Source organism: Liolophura sinensis, chromosome 7, assembly GCF_032854445.1.
Source record: "Liolophura sinensis isolate JHLJ2023 chromosome 7, CUHK_Ljap_v2, whole genome shotgun sequence".
NCBI lineage: Eukaryota > Metazoa > Mollusca > Polyplacophora > Chitonida > Chitonidae > Liolophura > Liolophura sinensis.
Window position 1 is genome coordinate 1,200,981 of NC_088301.1, and position 19,150 is coordinate 1,220,130.

The window sequence follows — 19,150 nt, forward strand, 5'->3', positions numbered from 1 at the left end:
ACCGACCAGTCCATCTGTCCCTCCGCACTTACACTTTGGCATGAGGAAGAACCCTATTGATTTTCAGCTACCTTGACCTTTTTATTCAAGGTCATAGAGATCATTTAAGTTAAATTTATATAAGGCAGCTTGAAATAAACAAAGAAGTTGTTATCCTAAAAAGGTATTCTCCAGCATCATGTCTCACAACTTTCTAAATGCCACTCAAAGAAGATCTACACATTATTACAAAACCACCATTAAGTCGAATCTCTTCATTACATCATACATGTGCTCATGGCTGAGGGGTTTTAAGTGTATTGCATGGTATTTTCCTAGACCTGCATTCAAAATTGATCAAAGGGGGAACCTTGGCTCTCAAATCAATATCAGTTGTACCTTTTACCCGATCATTCCTCCTTGGCCTGGTCCAAACAAGAAAGTAATCATATATACCAGTGCACAGAACATGTGATTTCCTGCTAGTGTTCCCTCACCTTTGATAAACATGTAACATTACTGTTCATTTTAGAGGAGTTAGAGCATCGCGTCAGCACACTGCCAGTCAGAGATAGAGAACAAGGTCTCCCAGCTGGACCAGCTACAGAATTCACGCCCATCAGGGGCCACAACTGCTGAGGAACCCCAGGCTGTGGAGAAATTACGGAGAGATAACACAGAGCTTCAGGCTCGTGTAAGTATTAGCGGTATAGTTATGTGGTCGCCAGAAGCATATGTATCTGGCTGAAATGATGCTGTGTCTACAGGCTGTACATGTACAGCTGTATCTGCTGATGCTGTATCTACAGGTTGTACATGTACAGCTGTATCTGGCTGAAATGATGCTGTGTCTACAGGTTGTACATGTACAGCTGTATCTGGCTGAAATGATGCTGTGTCTACAGGTTGTACATGTACAGCTGTATCTGGCTGAAATGATGCTGTGTCTACAGGTTGTACATGTACAGCTGTATCTGGCTGAAATGATGCTGTGTCTACAGGTTGTACATGTACAGCTGTATCTGGCTGAAATGATGCTGTGTCTACAGGTTGTACATGTACAGCTGTATCTGGCTGAAATGATGCTGTGTCTACAGGTTGTACATGTACAGCTGTATCTGGCTGAAATGATGCTGTGTCTACAGGTTGTACATGTACAGCTGTATCTGGCTGAAATGATGCTGTGTCTACAGGTTGTACATGTACAGCTGTATCTGGCTGAAATGATGCTGTGTCTACAGGTTGTACATGTACAGCTGTATCTGGCTGAAATGATGCTGTGTCTACAGGTTGTACATGTACAGCTGTATCTGGCTGAAATGATGCTGTGTCTACAGGTTGTACATGTACAGCTGTATCTGGCTGAAATGATGCTGTGTCTACAGGTTGTACATGTACAGCTGTATCTGGCTGAAATGATGCTGTGTCTACAGGTTGTACATGTACAGCTGTATCTGGCTGAAATGATGCTGTGTCTACAGGTTGTACATGTACAGCTGTATCTGGCTGAAATGATGTTGTATCTACATGCTGTACATGTACAGCTGTATCTGGCTGAAATGATGCTGTATCTACATGCTGTACATGTACAGCTGTATCTGGCTGAAATGATGCTGTATCTACAGGTTGTACATGTACAGCTGTATCTGGCTGAAATGATACTGTATCTACAGGTTGTACATGTACAGCTGTATCTGGCTGATGCTGTATCTACAGGTTGTACATGTACAACTGTATCTGGCTGAAATGATGCTGTATCTACAGGTTGTACATGTACAGCTGCATCTGGCTGAAATGATGCTGTAGCTACAGATTGTACATGTACAGCTGTATCTGGCTGAAATGATGATGTATCTACAGGTTGTACATGTACAGCTGTATCTGGCTGAAATTACACTGTATCTACAGGTTGTGTTCACTTTTCATTGAGTAATGAATACAGCACATTATTAAATTATTAGGTTTGTTCATGAGATAGAAGATAAGGACAGATATTTTTCAGTGATATGACAAGTAAAGCTTCAAATGGGGGCCTCCATGGCCAAGGGTGTTAGCACGCCAGCGCGGCACAGTGATACAGAAGCCTCCATGGCCAAGGGTGTTAGCATGCCCATGCGGCACAATGACACAGAAGCCTCCACGGCCAAGGGTGTTAGTATGCCAGCGCAGCACATTGACACAGAAGCCTCCACGGCCAAGGGTGTTAGCATGCCAGCGCAGCACATTGACACAGAAGCCTCCATGGCCAAGGGTGTTAGCATGCCCATGCGGCACAATGACACAGAAGGCTCCATGGCCAAGGGTGTTAGCATGCCAGTGCGGCACAATGACACAGAAGCCTCCACGGCCAAGGGTGTTAGCATGCCCATGCGGCACAATGACACAGAAGCCTCCACGGCCAAGGGTGTTAGCATGCCAGTGCGGCACAATGACACAGAAGCCTCCACGGCCAAGGGTGTTAGCATGCCAGTGCGGCACAATGACACAGAAGCCTCTCACCAATGCAGCTGCTGTTAGTTCATATCCAGCTCATACTGCCCTCCTCACTGGCCATACATGGGAAGGTCTCTCAGCAATCTGTGGATGGTCATGGGTTTAAAACACCAATCAAATAAATAAATGAAACTTCAGGGGTTTTTTTTCTCCTTTAACTCCCCTTGACGAAAACCTCATGAATCGGGTATTTCAGTCTCAGTCAGTATTTCAGTCTCCGTCAGTATTTCAGTCTCCATCAGTATTTCAGTCTCAGTCAGTATTTCAGTCTCAGTCAGTATTTCAGTCTGTCACCATTTCAGTCTCAGTCAGTATTTCAGTCTCAGTCAGTATTTCAGTCTCAGTCAGTATTTGAGCCTCAGTCACCATTTCAGTTTCAGTCAGTATTTCAGTCCCAGTCAGTATTTCAGTCTCCATCAGTATTTCAGTCTCCGTCAGTGTTTCAGTCCTCAGTCAGTATTTCAGTCTCAGTCACCTTTTCAGTCAGTCAGTATTTCAGTCCTCAGTCACCATTTCAGTCTCAGTCAGTATTTCAGTCTCAGTCACCATTTCAGTCTCAGTCAGTATTTCAGTCTCAGTATTTCAGTCTCAGTCAGTATTTCAGTCTGTCAGTATTTCAGTCTCCGTGAGTATTTCAGTCTCCGTGAGTATTTCAGTCTCAGTCAGTATTTCAGTCTCAGTCAGTATTTCAGTCTCAGTCACCATTTCAGTCCTCAGTCAGTATTTCAGTCTCAGTCAGTATTTCAGTCTCAGTCAGCAACCCATGATCAGTACATAAACAGCCTTGTTTCCACTCTGGTGACCTTGTGATCGCTGGCGATCTTCTAGATACATTCCCCATGATTTATCGTACAATCCTTCCAAGATTGTTGAAGATTACTTGTGATTTTTCACTCGCAGGTTGTCTTAAATAGCCTAGGTCAAGGTTTTTACTGGGGCTTGGATCGTGGAATGTCACTTGTCATAGTCCTAGCTCTATGTTTGACTGGCTCTTCTGTCGTGGAATGTCACTTGACTTAGTCCTAGCTCTATGTTTGACTGGCTCTTCTGTCGTGGAATGTCCACTTGTAATAGTCCTAGCTCTATGTTTGACTGGGGCCTCTGTCGTGGAATGTCACTTGTCATAGTCCAAGCTCTGTGTTTGACTGGCTCTTCTGTCGTGGAATGTCACTTGACATAGTCCTAGCTCTGTGTTTGACTGGCTCTTCGATCGTGGAATGTCACTTGACATAGTCCTAGGTCTAGGTTTGACTGGCTCTTCTGTCGTGAATGTCACTTGACATAGTCCTAGCTCTATGTTTGACTGGCTCTTCTGTCGTGAATGTCACTTGTAATAGTCCTAGGTCTATGTTTGACTGGGGCTTCTGTCGTGGAATGTCACTTGTCATTGTACTAGGTCTAGGTTTGAATTAGGCTTCTGTCGTGAACTTACTAGGAGATTTTGTGAACCCTAAGTGTTAATTTGAGAGTTTGATGACATGTGTACTTACCAGGAGACTCTGTGAACCCCTAACCCCTGATATTTGATAGTTTGATGACTTGTGTACTCACTTTTGTTAACCTTAACAGTGTTATTTGAAAGTTGGACGACTTGTGTACTTACCAGGAGACTTTGTGAACCCTAACCCTTGTAAATTGAGAGTTTGATGAATTGTGTACTTAACAGTGCACCAGTTACAGAAGCTGATAGAGAGTCAGAAGAAACAGCCAGTGAAGAAGGCCCCCATCCTCAGACCTCAGGCCAAAACCACGCCTGAGAGAAGGTGAGTACAGTGGAGTCACTGCTTGCTGACTACACACTGAGACACTGTGCCAGGATTACTGTGTGTGTGGTGCTCAGTGTTAAGTTTGTTCTTCAGTATTTCACAGTTTGTTTTGTTCATGACATGTTTTGTTCAGAATTGTTGAACTTCAAAAGTTAAAATTTACTGCAATTTAACACTGGACACTGCGATCTGTCTGGCTAATCTGTCCACCTCAAAGTCGTAGATTGGAAATCTGGGCTTAAAAGTTGTTACCACACCTCTGTTGTAAAAACCGATGGCCAGCATTCCAGGTGCTCTGTAATACCACCAGTTTTGATGACACACAGTGTACATGTACCCTCACTACATAAATTGACAGCATAACCACACCAGAGTCACCCCGGACAGCCAATATTCGCCCAATGGGCCACACCCACTGTGGGTATCCGCCCCGCCACTCCCATACAGCCTGTGCCCAGCAACCAAGCCGCAGCCAAGGCTACTGCCAGCATACGCCCCATGCCATCAGCCCAGTAACAGGATCACATGGCGGGTCCACCCCCACGGCAACAGGATCTCATAGTGGGACCACGCCCACAGCAACAGTGATGCCTACCACCATTACAGCACCAGAGAGTCATGATGGTAAGAGTTTCATGGTGCTGTGCATGTGCACTCAGGGTCTTGGATTTTATGGGTAACTGATTTAACAAAGAGAAATATAAGTTTACTGGTCCAGTTGGCATTTATGTATCATCATCACATAAATATACACCTCGTTTACTGACAAAATTTGGCTGCGGTGATTAGCGGCCCTACTGTGGCGCATTGACCTAGGAGCATCTCACCGTACGTTTGTAAGGTCTGTCAACAACTTGCGACTGGTCGTGGGTTTCCTCCCACCATAGTGCTGACCGCCGTTGTATGAGTGAAATAGTACTGAGTACGGTGTAAGGTCTGTCAACAACTTGTGGCTGGTCGTGGGGTTTCCCTCCCACCATAGTACTGACCGCCGTTGTATGAGTGAAATAGTACTGAGTACGGTGTAAAACACCAATTTAATAAAGGAAGAAATACTGACACAATTCAAGTACAGTCATGTTTCCATTGAACTTTGACAACCTTGTCGATTGTATTGACAGGTTTAATATCAGGGTTCAAGCCTTGGATTATGTCTTCAATTTTGGTACCTTGCTTGGCCTCTAATGTATGCTTGTGTTGTGGTACATCATACAAATATCGTTAGGCATTGCTTTCTCCTTTAGGGTAAGCCCCTAAGTTCACCAAGCTCACGCAGGAAGTTTCAGATAAATCAGTAAGGTGCTTTAATTGCTTTAACTTGCACTTTTGTATATTTAAAGCTTGAGGAATCATTGCTACTCCATGTCTGAGTGGAGGTATAATGAGTGAATTTGTTTCTCCCTGTCAGAGGCATCAACATCCATGCCAACAGCCACAGGCCACAGTACAAGGGCAGACCTGCCCAGAGAGTCGCTCCCCCAAGGTAGGACGTTTCAGTTTTCAATATTTGTCTGAGAATATATTGTCTCACTGTGGATTACGAGAGTTGATGTTTGTTTCCATTAGTTAAACATGCTTAGGGAGTTACTTTACATGGTATCATCGGTTAATGAACACAAATGTGCTAAATAAGGACTCTGGAGAAGATGTTAACTGCACATTAAATTTCATGTAACATGGCCTGTTCCTGGGTGTATTTTAAGTTAAACATAAATTGGCATTGTTATGTCTTGCTGAATTGGAGGGGGAAGTCAAATGAATTTGGGAGATCTGTAAGCATGGCTACTTCCGCAGATTATTATCATTCTACCTGATTTTGCAAATAAAGTTAAGGCCATAAATGGATGTAGTGAAAGTTTTATGTTAAGTTAGACCTGGCTGTTTTGAAAAAAATAAAGTGTCATTTTCCTTGTGTTATCGTTGTCAGAACCTCAGCCTGGCCCCTCTGCCTCAGAACCGCAGGACTTGTCCACCTCTGCTACATCAAGAGTTACAGGCCCTGCTGAACCACAACCATCTACATCAAGAGTTACAGGCCCTGCTGAACCACAACCATCCACATCAAGAGTTACAGGCCCTGCTGAACCACAACCATCCACATCAAGAGTTACAGGCCCTGCTGAACCACAACCATCCACAGCAAGAGTTACAGGCCCTGCTGAGCCCCAGCCCTCTACACAGACCACCAAGAGACCTAGGGAACCAGAAAGGTGAGGCACACTTTTATTTCTACATGTATATCAGGAAGCAATGGTTTGCTTGTCCACACATACACAAGTCTGTGCTGAGATAATGACTGGATCAAGATACGCATTGATTGCGATAAAAAGTTGTCACAAAACAAAGATTAAGAACACAACAGTTATCTGGGTGCTTTTATGTTGATGGTGACAGTTACATTTAGGAGTATCATGGCTTAACAGATTTACAAACAAAAGTAATTATAAACAATACATGGTGTTGATTTACATCCTAGGTATTAAGGATCTAGTCAGGTGCTGTATTATCTTCAAGGCGCCTCCGTGGCTCATTTGGTTAGGGCGCCTAGCGAAGCATGATGACACAGGAGTCTCTCACCAATGCGGTCACTGAGTTCAAGTCCAGCTCATGCTGGCTTCCTCTCCGGCCGTACGTGGGATGGTCTGCCAGCAACCTACGGATGGTTGTGGGTTTCCCCCAGGCTCTGCCCGGTTTCCACCCACCATAATGCTGACCGCTGTCGAATAAGTGAAATGTTCTTGAGTACGGGCGTAAAACATCAGTCAAATGAATAAATATTATCCTCATGAAGAGAATACAGGGATCACAATGATAGGCTGTAATACTGTGTTATCTTCATGAGGAGAGTAGGGGGATCACAATGATATGGCTGTAATACTGTATTATCTTCATGAGGACAGCACAGGGATCACCCTGATAGGGCTGTAATGCTGTATTATCTTCATGAGGAGAGTACAGGGGATCGCCTTGATAGGGCTGTAATACTATATTATCTTCATGAAGAGAGTACAGGGAGGATATGGCTGTAATACTGAATTATCTTCATGAGGAGAATATGGGGATCACTGTGATAGGGCTGTAATTCTGTCAGTAATCAGTAAAATACAAACTAGAGAAAGAAAATGATACCTGGGCGTATTGATTTGCCTGTCAAAATTATACAAGCTTTTTAACAACTCAAGCTTGTGGGTGTAATTCTGTACATTTGAAAATGGTTTTATTGTAACCTTAGTCACCAGTTTTGAGGAGGACAGTGAATTCACAACTGTTTTTTTTTTTTATGTTGTAGTCAAGACATAGACTCTGAACCGGATGGCAAAAAATCCAGAGTTTCTTTGGTGAGTTGTTGAGAGTGTGGTGAAGATGTTAAAATTGGCACTCCGGGTATGTCCTTTGTACTGAGCATAGAGGATACCATAGCACCCAGAGAAACCACCAGTCATTGGCAAGTTACTGGAGAAACTTACATGTGACACACAGATATCCATATTGCCGGAGGGGAAGTGGTCTAGTGAGTGAGGGGAAGGAACGATAAGCTGTGCAAATGGCTGCACAAGTGTCGTCTCATTTGTAAGTCCCCACAGGCACTGAAAGCCGGGCAGTCTAAAGGCCAGCTTCAAAGAGAAACTGTCCTAACATGACATAGTTGTGCTAAAAGTCCTTTGGAACATAAAGCTCAAGTGACAATGTATGAATGCTAAACTTGTCAACTGTTCTTTTGTGACTTTAGGAGAGTGGTGCGGTTCCGACCATCACAGTGACAGATGTGGACAGTAGAACCACCACAGCCATTAGCTCAGACTCCACCACCAGCATTATTGAGGAGGGGGGCGTGGCCGAGGTGACTGGGGGTGTGGCCGAGGAGGCTGATGTTGAGGCTGTGGGGACGAGCGTTGAAGCAACCCCAGCGAGGCTGGAGAGGAAGATATGGCTGCAGAGACAGGGGAAGGGGAAGTTGATGAGGGCTTCTCTGCAGATGTGAGTGATCTCAGGGAACTTTGTTAATCAACACACTATGATTGCTAGCAAGTTTCTTGTGAGAGAAAGAGGATGTTTAGAAAGGTGTGAATGGTTGTCCCCTACCAGTAACTGAGGGGACTCCAGGTTTTTGTCTCGTCTGTCAGGTTCCAGTTTGAGTTTCAGGACGTTTCATCCACTTGGACACAATTATGACTGTATTAACCTGTTTTTGTCTTAAGCTGTTTTGGACTTTTTTCCCAAAATGATTGTCAGATTGAAATGAAAAGAGTGTGTTTTCACTCTTACAAGTTACAGATCAAGGCTGAGTTTTACTGATTTATATTTGTGTATATTATGATGTATTTTAATATAGACTTGAGTAATATCACTCCTAATGCTAGTTGAACTAGTACGACAGAATCTTTAAATCTGACTCTACCTGTGAAGTTTCCCACCCGAATCACTTCATCCACTTCAACTCCCATCGATCATATATATGTGACCTCCACCGAGAAAGTTGTATCTGTTCAAGTCCCTGTTCTAGCCATAAATGATCATTCTCCAGCCTGTGTCACCCTAAAATCAATGATTAACCACAGTATGAAGCATGAACATGTTACAGTTCAATAGAGAGCCTGAAGAGATTTCAACGACAATTTTTTCCACCAACACTTAATGCCCTGAGAAATTATAGATCACATAATAAATCCCGAAGCAGCTGTGAATGAATGGTAAAATCTGTTCCAAGATGCTCTAAATAAATGTGCTCCCTTGAAAAGAAGACGAACCAAATACCTTTCAAAACCGTCATGGGTTACAGAAGATATTCAAAATTTTATGTATCAACGAGATATGTACAATTGAAAGGACATGAGGCAAATCTCAAACACTGGAAAAAATAAAGTGGACAATAAAATTTGCTTGAGCAAAGAAGCGGCAATTTACAAATGACTTGAAAGAAATTGCATTTGCTACCAACAGATCCTGGGAGGTCTTGAGAAAATGTAATCCTAAGCAAAAGAGTCTACAGCCTGATGCTATCACTGATGAGGATGGCAATGTAATAAATGATCCAGCTAAAATTAGCTATATTTTCAATACCTTTTTCTCAAATGTAGCCCAACATTTGATGGATGATAATAATATAAACAATGACAGTTTTGTTCAGAACCTTGAAAGACTCAGGAACAAGTCGAGGAAAAAGTTCCCCATGACACCTTTTACTTCATACCAAATATCTCGTATGTTTCTATATTGCAGTACCTTTTAAACCTTGATAAAAATAAGCCCAGTGGTCTAGTCAGTGTCAGTGCTGTATTTCTTTTATCAGCAGCCCTTGCAAAATCTGTGACCATGCTAATAAACAAATGGCTTATGACCAATTCTTTTCCAGATATGTGGAAATTGATGAAGTTATTCTTCTTCACAAAGGGGGTCGAAAGAATAAAGTTGAAAAATATCATCCAGTATCCGTCCTACCCATTGTTTCAAACATCATTGAACGACATGTACATAACAGTTTATATGAGTAACTCTCAAAATTTAAATTATGGCATGAAAATAAATCTGGTTTTCGCTGCTTAAACTCTTGTGAAACTGCATTTATGAAAATGGATGAATAATGGCGTAGGGTGATAGATAATGGGGAAGTTACTGGAACCGTACTTGTAGACTTCAAGTAAGCATTCAGTATTGTTAATCATGATATATTACTTAAAAAGCTTGAAGTACATGTTTATACAAATTTCACTCAACTGCTCTTACTTTTTCCCAGTCCTACCAACTTGCCTAACAGACAACAGAAGGTTGTTGTTGGAGAAATGTCTGATGCTATGGATATTAAGGCTGGAGTTCTGCAAGGTTCCTTTTGGAACCTTTACCATTTATTCTATATATATATATATATATATATGATCTCACATTATTTCTTAAAGACAGTGACAATTCTTTTGACAACTTTGCTGATGACACAATGTTATACTGCTCCTCAGGCAATGTGTCTGACATTGAGCACAGTCCTAACAGTGGTATGGATTACATTAAAGACTGGTGCTACAAAAACCTCATGTTCATTAATAACCAAAAATCTACAAACATGATACTGGGCTCCAGGCAACAGCTGCAGTTAATTAAACATGTTCCTTTCTCTGTTATGCTTGATGGAAGTAAACTTGAGCAAGTCAGTAATGTTAAACTGCTTGGTATTTATATTGAACATCTTTCCGGGACCACACAAATCAAAAATGTCTGTAAAAAGGTTTCTAAATTGCTAGGGATTCTACGAAGGAAGAGAGCTCTTCTAAGACATGACTGTAGTGTTATGTTCTTCCTCAGTTTGATTATTGCTGTTCAGTGTGGGAAAACTGTTCAATAAAACACAGAGAAAGAATAGTCAAAGTACAGCAAAGAGCTGCTTGTTCAGTTCTACAAGAAAGCATAAACACATCTGGAAGAACTTTACTTTCAAGACTAAAATTGATGTATTTTAACAAAATCGTAAACTACAAAATTCTTTGTATCATCTTTAAAGTATTACACAATCTCTGTCCAAACTATATTAAACAGCTTTTCTGTCCAATCAAACAGCTGCACATTATTGAATACTGTGTAGCCTGACCTACAGGAGATGGGAAAGGGGCCGTCTCCCACTCACTTGGTTTGTGAGCCAGCAGGGGGGTAGGAAGGGGTCGGTAATGGGCCCTCCCCCACTACCTTACTTCTGCTGTTTGGGACAGTTGTGGGAACAGCACTATTGGTTGTGTTTTTTTTTTTATGAATGTATGTAGCTTCTCTTTTCAAACTACATGGTGCCTTGTTTTATATATATATTGATGTATTTTTTGATTGTCCTATATATTTGTTTTCTCTGTGAAGGCCTTGAGGAAGCACAGTTTCATTTTCAATTGACCAAGACTACCTTCAATAAATCAAGATATTATTATATTATATTTTCAGTGACATGTGACCATTTTGCCCATTTTTCCTGACTTTTTTTTTTCAAAACAATCAGTTATTCTGATGAAAAAAAAGGTTGGTACATGGCTTGTCCAGGACAAGTTTCATATTAAGTTCGTTTTGGGACATGTAGTCCAATTTCTATCAAATTAGAGCTGTTTTTGTACTGCTGTGAACGTTCCCATACGCTGTAGCTGGTATTCTGACGACTCAAACCAGTGGGGAACATACATATGTCCATTGTATATTGCACAAGCAATACCACCAGAATGCTTGTTATTCCTACAGTCTAATAAAACGTATGCTGTTTTCTCGTCAGACTTCAGCATTGGAAAGCAAGGCAGGGGAGGATGTGACTCCGGCCCAGAGCGACACAGGCCCTGCCCCTCAGGCTCCACCCCCTGTCAAGTCCCAGGAGGAAGAGGATGAGGAGGTGATACTGGTGGACAGTGACGAGGATGATCAGGTACATAATGGGGTGTGGAAAGAGGATGGTGCTGAGATGACACTGGTGTCAGTGCTAGAATAATGAGTAGCTCTGCATTTACCGCAATACTACACATCCATGTTATAAAATTGTCATTTTGGTTACTTCCTCATCTGGAACTCCTGGTTGTTTTTGTGTTGTTGTATGTGCCTGGTGTCTGTATACCAACCTGAATGATAATTATTAGGTTGTACCAAAGACATTGAACGAAACAAAGTTGTGATACTTTCCTAGTTACTCAAGCAATTAAAGCACAAGCTGTGCTGTCAGTAGATGTCAGTATACACTAATACTGTGCTAGTACACTGACATATTGCGTTAGTCAAGCAGCACCATAAGTTTGACACTCCTACTGCATCCTGAATTCATGTAGGGAAGTCCATGTTTGTGTGTCTGTTCTCAGGAGGAAGTGGAAGTGGAGGAGGAGGATGACAGAGTGGAGGTGGAAGAGGAAATTATTGAGGATGAGGAGGAGGAAGGGGATGAAGATGACGAAGAGTTTGAGGTAAAACAGAGTTCTCTCCATTGTGTGACTCATTCGTTACAGCTTGAATGGACGAAGACAGAGTCATACATGTGTTGTATCTATATTTATTACATTTCCAAACCTTTACTTAGCTGAGATGCTTCCATCGGGTCATCGTTCTTAGCACAGTAATTCGTTTTGTGTGGTTTTCAGTGGTGTTCAGGTATTCAGCTAGGTGTGACTGTTTTTTTGTGTGTGTGATTGTGTTTATGTGACTATGTTTATGCGACACCGTGTGTTTATGTGACTGTATTTGTATACATATGTATGCTTAGGGTTTAACGTCTGTGTGTTTGTGATATATGCAGATACTGTGTATTTATGTCACATTGTATATTTATATGACACTGTGTGTTTATGCAACAGTGTGTATTTATGCGACACTGTGCGTCTATGTGACGTTGTGTGTTTATACAACCCTGCGTGGTAATGCAACGCTGTTTGTTTATGCGACATTGTGTATTTATGCACCACTGTGTGTTTATGCGACGTTGTGTGTTTATGCGACACTGTTTGTTAATGTGACACTGTTTGTTAATGTGACATTGTGTGTTTATACCACACTGTGTGTTTATGCGACATTGTGTGTTTATGCGACACTGTGTGTTTATGCGACATTGTGTGTTTATGCGACACTGTGTGTTTATGTGACATTGTGTGTTTATGCGCCACTGTGTGGTAATGCGACACTGTATTTGTGCGACGCGGTGTATTAATGCAACGCTGTGTTTATATGACATTGTGTATTTATGCGACACTGTGTGTTTATGTGATGTGTGTTTATGCGACATTGTGTGTTTATGCGACACTGTGTGTTTATGCGACATTGTGTGTTTATGTGACACTGTGTGTTTATGTGACATTGTGTATTTATGCGACACTGTGTGTTTATGCGACACTGTGTGTTTATGTGACATTGTGTGTTTATGTGACATTGTGTGTTTATGCGACACTGTGTTTATGTGACATTGTGTGTTTATGCGACACTGTGTGTTTATGTGACATTGTGTGTTTATGCGACACTGTGTTTATGTGACATTGTGTGTTTATGTGACATTGTGTGTTTATGTGACATTGTGTGTTTATGCGACACTGTGTTTATGTGACATTGTGTGTTTATGTGACATTGTGTCATTGTGTGTTTATGGGACATTGTGTGTTTATGGGACTCTTTGTGTTTATGATCGTGATCAGGAGGAGGGGGAGGAGATGGAGGAAGAAGAGGAGGAAGACGAGGATTATGAGGAAGGCCAGGAGGATATGCAGGAGGAAGGCGAGACAGATGAGGATGATGTTGTCATTGTTGGTAAGAAAACGTATGGTGGGGACATTTTCTGGTTTGAGTATTGAATTCAAAATTTGGTTCAAGACAAGTTACAAATCATGCTGGAGACTGAGACTGCTTCTATGAATTCCTACAAAATTACGGCAGTTCTTGTCATATTTTGGACTGCAGCAGTTTTTTTTGAACAGTTTTTTTTTTTTGAGAACGTTTAGTTAGTTCTGAAGTGATATGTGGCTCGACTGGCGATAATTTAATATCCATGTGCAAGTTTGAAGCTGGTCACATTTTGTTTTGTTTTGAACATTGAGATAGCTATTACATTACAGCTCAGACTAAAAGTCAAAACCAGCCCGCAGACAAGCGCAATCCTAGCGCGGTCTTAGGGTTTGTAGAGAATTTGTAGAGGGCCTGTTGAGAGGTCCGGGACAGTCACCCACAAGGTAAGTGATCCGTTCACTGTGACTGATCACACACATGTGGCTGAGCATTGTTATGGCCATGAGTTGGATGTGGAAAATTGATGACGGAAAGTTCTTTGTTAGAATGATTTAAAAGAATTTTTGAAAGACTAACACCATATAAATATCTCAGGTGTGTCTTGTTGATTGCAAAGTGGCAGTCTTCTTTTAAAGAAATGATTTACAAGTGAGTTCATGTGAGATTCGTAATGGATCACCACGACTGCTAAAACTAGCTCATACTTCATCTCCCTTAGAAGTGAACAGATATCCTTCGTGTCTTCCGTAAAAGGTTTTCCTTGTTGCGGGAGTCATTTGCCTGTGAAAAATTTTATGGCACTCAGTAATTTCAGTAGTGTAAATCAATAATGTAGGCCAATCTTGAAATCTTCGTTAACACACCAGTCAAATGAAAAAAAAATGCACCAGCCATTTCGTGTTGCTTGTTGAAAACACCGATGGCTGCAGTCAGACATGTTTGTCAACCGGAAGTAGCCGATTGTGAAAAGTCTGCGGCCCCCTGATGCCCGATGCTGTCCTGTTTAGGGTTTGTTTGTTTTTTTTTAGTTCTTTCGATATGAGGCTTACTTGATTCTTACAGTAATATATATACATATACATATAAATCTGTTATTTAGATGTATTTTTTACACAAACGAGACCAATGATAAGATTTGACTGAAGGATCATCCACAGGCACGGCCACACGAGACTGCTGTCTGCTTGTGTGAAGCCGCTGTCCTAGGCGAGAGGCATGCGGCATTGCACGTGCTTTAGTCACAAGAAAGTTGTCTTGGTTTGTAAAGTTTATGTGAACATTAGTCAGGTTTGCTGTGAAATCTGCTGTAAGGTTCTATATGGCATTACGTAAATGTATATCAAAATTAGTACGCCGACTGTCAATACCATTCGATGACTTTGATCGTATACTTACTCCCTTAATTAAATCGCTTAATCTAGAACTGAACTGATTGTGTTTTGCTGAGGTAGGTTACATATTGCAAGATAAACTTCCCGGTTTTCACAGCTAGTATATGTTCACATAGCTGAATACACAGGGACTACACCTTCGCTGGCAAACTAGCGAATAGTAGTCAGTAGATATAACTATATTCAAAGGTTCCAGATTGCTTGTTCAACTTGGTATCTCAAGTTTGCATCTCAAGTTGAAAACTTTTAGCATCACTGAAATCTGCACACTTTGTGACATCAATATATTAGGATTGAATACTGTGTCACCTGACCTGTATGTAATTACAGTCAGCTGTGAATACTGTGTCACCTGACCTACATGTAATTACAATCGGCTGTGAATGATGTGTCACCTAACCTACATGTAATTACAGTCGGCTGTGAATGATGTCTCACCTGACATACATGTAATTACAATCGGCTGTGAATATTGTGTCACCCAACATACATGTAATTACAATTAGCTGTGAATATTGTGTCACACAACATACATGTAATTACAATCGGCTGTGAATGATGTGTCACCTAACCAACATGTAATTACAATCAGCTGTGAATATTGTGTCACCCAACATACATGTAATTACAATCAGTTGTGAGTACTGTGTCACCTAACCAACATGTAATTACAATCAGCTGTGAATATTGTCACCCAACATACATGTAATTACAATCAGCTGCGAACAGACCTACATGTAATTACAGTCAGCTGTGAATGATGTGTCACCTGACCTACATGTAATTACAATCAGCTGTGAATATTGTGTCACCCAACATACATGTAATTACAATCAGCTGTGAATATTGTGTCACCTGACATACATGTAATTACAATCAGCTGTGAATATTGTGTCACCTGCACTACATGTAATTACAATCAGCTGTGAATGATGTGTCACCTGACCTACATGTAATTACAATTGGCTGTGAATGATGTGTCACATGACATACATGTAATTACAATCAGCTGTGAATATTGTGTCACCCAACATACATGTAATTATAATCGGGTGTGAATGATGTGTCACCTAACCTACATGTAATTACAATCAGCTGTGAATATTGTGTCACCTGACCTACATGTAATTACAATCAGCTGTGAAGGATGTGTCGCATATCATACATGTAATTACAATCGGGTGTGAATATTGTGTCACCCAACATACATGTAATTACAATCAGGTGTGAATGATGTGTCACCTAACCTACATGTAATTACAATTGGCTGTGAATGATGTGTCACCTGACATACATGTAATTACAATCAGCTGTGAATATTGTGTCACCTGACCTACATGTAATTACAATCGGCTGTGAATATTGTGTCACCCAACATACATGTAATTACAATCGGGTGTGAATGATGCGTCACCTAACCTACATGTAATTACAATCAGCTGTGAATATTGTGTCACCTGACCTACATGTAATTACAATCAGCTGTGAATATTGTGTCACCCAACATACATGTAATTACAATCGGGTGTGAATGATGTGTCACCCAACATACATGTAATTACAATCAGTGGTGAATATTGTGTCACCTGACATACATGTAATTACAATCAGCTGTGAATATTGTGTCACCCAACATACATGTAATTACAGTCGGGTGTGAATGATGTGTCACCTAACCTACATGTAATTACAATCAGCTGTGAATATTGTGTCACCTGACATACATGTAATTACAATCAGCTGTGAATGATGTGTCACCTGACCTACATGTAATTACAATCAGCTGTGAATGATGTGTCACCCAACATACATGTAATTACAATCAGCTGTGAATGATGTGTCACCTGACATACATGTAATTACAATCAGCTGTGAATATTGTGTCACCCAACATACATGTAATTACAATTGGCTGTGAATACTGTGTCACCTAACCTACATGTAATTACAATCAGCTGTGAAGGATGTGTCACCCAACATATTTGTAATTACAATTGGCTGTGAATACTGTGTCACCTAACCTACATGTAATTACAATCATCTGTGAATGATGTGTCACCTGACATACATGTAATTACAATCAGCTGTGAATATTGTGTCACCCAACATACATGTAATTACAATTGGCTGTGAATACTGTGTCACCTAACCTACATGTAATTACAATCAGCTGTGAAGGATGTGTCACCCAACATATTTGTAATTACAATTGGCTGTGAATACTGTGTCACCTAACCTACATGTAATTACAATCATCTGTGAATATTGTGTCACCTGACCTACATGTAATTACAATCAGCTGTGAATGATGTGTCACCTGACATACATGTAATTACAATTGACTGTGAATACTGTGTCACCTAACCTACATGTAATTACAATCAGCTGTAAAGGATGTGTCACCCAACATATTTGTAATTACAATTGGCTGTGAATACTGTGTCACCTAACCTACATGTAATTACAATCATCTGTGAATATTGTGTCACCTGACCTACATGTAATTACAATCAGCTGTGAATGGTGTGTCACCCAACATACATGTAATTACAATCAGCTGTGAATGATGTGTCACCTGACCTACATGTAATTACAATCAGCTGTGAATATTGTGTCACCTGACATACATGTAATTACAATCAGCTGTGAATATTGTGTCACCCAACATACATGTAATTACAATCAGCTGTGAATGATGTGTCACCTGACATACATGTAATTACAATTGGCTATGAATACTGTGTCACCTGACCTACATGTAATTATAGTCAGCTGTGAATATTGTGTCACCCAACATACATGTAATTACAATCAGCTGTGAATGATGTCACCTGACATACATGTAATTACAATTGGCTATGAATACTGTCACCTGACCTACATGTAATTACAATCAGCTGTGAAGGATGTGTCGCCTGACATACATGTAATTACAATCAGCTGTGAATATTGTGTCACCTGACCTACATGTAATTACAATCAGCTGTGAATATTGTGTCACCTGACCTACATGTAATTACAATCAGCTGTGAATGGTGTGTCACCTGACATACATGTAATTACAATCAGCTGTGAATATTGTCACCTGACCTACATGTAATTACAATCAGCTGTGAATATTGTGTCACCCAACATACATGTAATTGCAATCAGCTGTGAATGGTGTGTCACCTGACATACATGTAATTACAATCAGCTGTGAATATTGTGTCACCTGACCTACATGTAATTACAATCAGCTGTGAAGGATGTGTCACCCAACATACTTGTAATTACTATTGGCTGTGAATACTGTGTCACCTGACCTACATGTAATTACTATCATCTGTGAATATTGTGTCATCTGACCTACATGTAATTACAATCAGCTGTGAATGATGTGTCACCCAACATACATGTAATTACAATTGACTGTGAATACTGTGTCACCTGACCTACATGTAATTATAGTCAGCTGTGAATATTGTGTCACCTGACCTACATGTAATTACAATCAGCTGTGAAGGATGTGTCGCCTATCATACATGTAATTACAATCGGCTGTGAATATTGTGTCACCCAACATACATGTAATTACAATCGGGTGTGAATGATGTGTCACCTAACCTACATGTAATTACAATCAGCTGTGAATATTGCGTTATACAGATCTGGAGGACAGTGGTGATGGTCAAGTGGAGACGCAAACTGGGGAGGGAGCTCAGAGCCAGGCACAGCCACAGGGTAAGAGCCATACACATAATGGGGAGGGTGCCCAAAGCTAGGCACAGCCACAGGGTAAGAGATACACATAATGGGGAGGATGCCCAAAACCAGGCTCAGCCACGAGGTGAGACATACTGGGGAGGGTGCCCAAAGTCAGACACAGCCGCGGGGTAAGAGTCATACACATACAGGGGAGGGTGCCCAAAGTCAGACACAGCCACGGGGTAAGAGCCATACACATACAGGGGAGGGTGCCCAAAGTCAGACACAGCCATGGGGTAAGAGCCATACACATACAGGGGAGGGTGCCCAAAGTCAGACACAGCCACGGGGTAAGAGTCATACACATACAGGGGAGGTTGCCCAAAGTCAGACACAGCCACGGGGTAAGAGACATACACATACAGGGGAGGGTGCCCAAAGTCAGACACAGCCACAGGGTAACCGCCATACACATACAGGGGAGGGTGCCCAAAGTCAGACACAGCCACAGGGTAACTGCCATACACATAATGGGGAGGGTGCCTAAAGCCAGACACAGCCACAGGGTAAGAGACATGTACACAGGCTCTACACTGGCAGTTTTCAAGGCTGTGCCCTTTCTCA

The 19,150-nt window shown here is 41.3% G+C and overlaps 1 protein-coding gene across 1 annotated transcript in view; it reads left to right on the plus strand.

Annotated features, from left to right (window-relative positions):
- Positions 1–19,150, plus strand: part of LOC135469731 (nucleoprotein TPR-like) — a 75,337-nt gene that overhangs the window by 52,333 nt on the left and 3,854 nt on the right. Inside the window, exons 48-59 of the mRNA XM_064748297.1 lie at positions 534–673; positions 4,138–4,235; positions 4,597–4,862; positions 5,647–5,721; positions 6,166–6,448; positions 7,528–7,576; positions 7,969–8,216; positions 9,592–9,664; positions 11,473–11,619; positions 12,044–12,145; positions 13,361–13,472; positions 18,488–18,562. Of these exons, the coding sequence (XP_064604367.1) occupies positions 534–673; positions 4,138–4,235; positions 4,597–4,862; positions 5,647–5,721; positions 6,166–6,448; positions 7,528–7,576; positions 7,969–8,216; positions 9,592–9,664; positions 11,473–11,619; positions 12,044–12,145; positions 13,361–13,472; positions 18,488–18,562 (1,668 nt within the window). The remainder of the gene's footprint in view (positions 1–533; positions 674–4,137; positions 4,236–4,596; positions 4,863–5,646; positions 5,722–6,165; positions 6,449–7,527; positions 7,577–7,968; positions 8,217–9,591; positions 9,665–11,472; positions 11,620–12,043; positions 12,146–13,360; positions 13,473–18,487; positions 18,563–19,150) is intronic.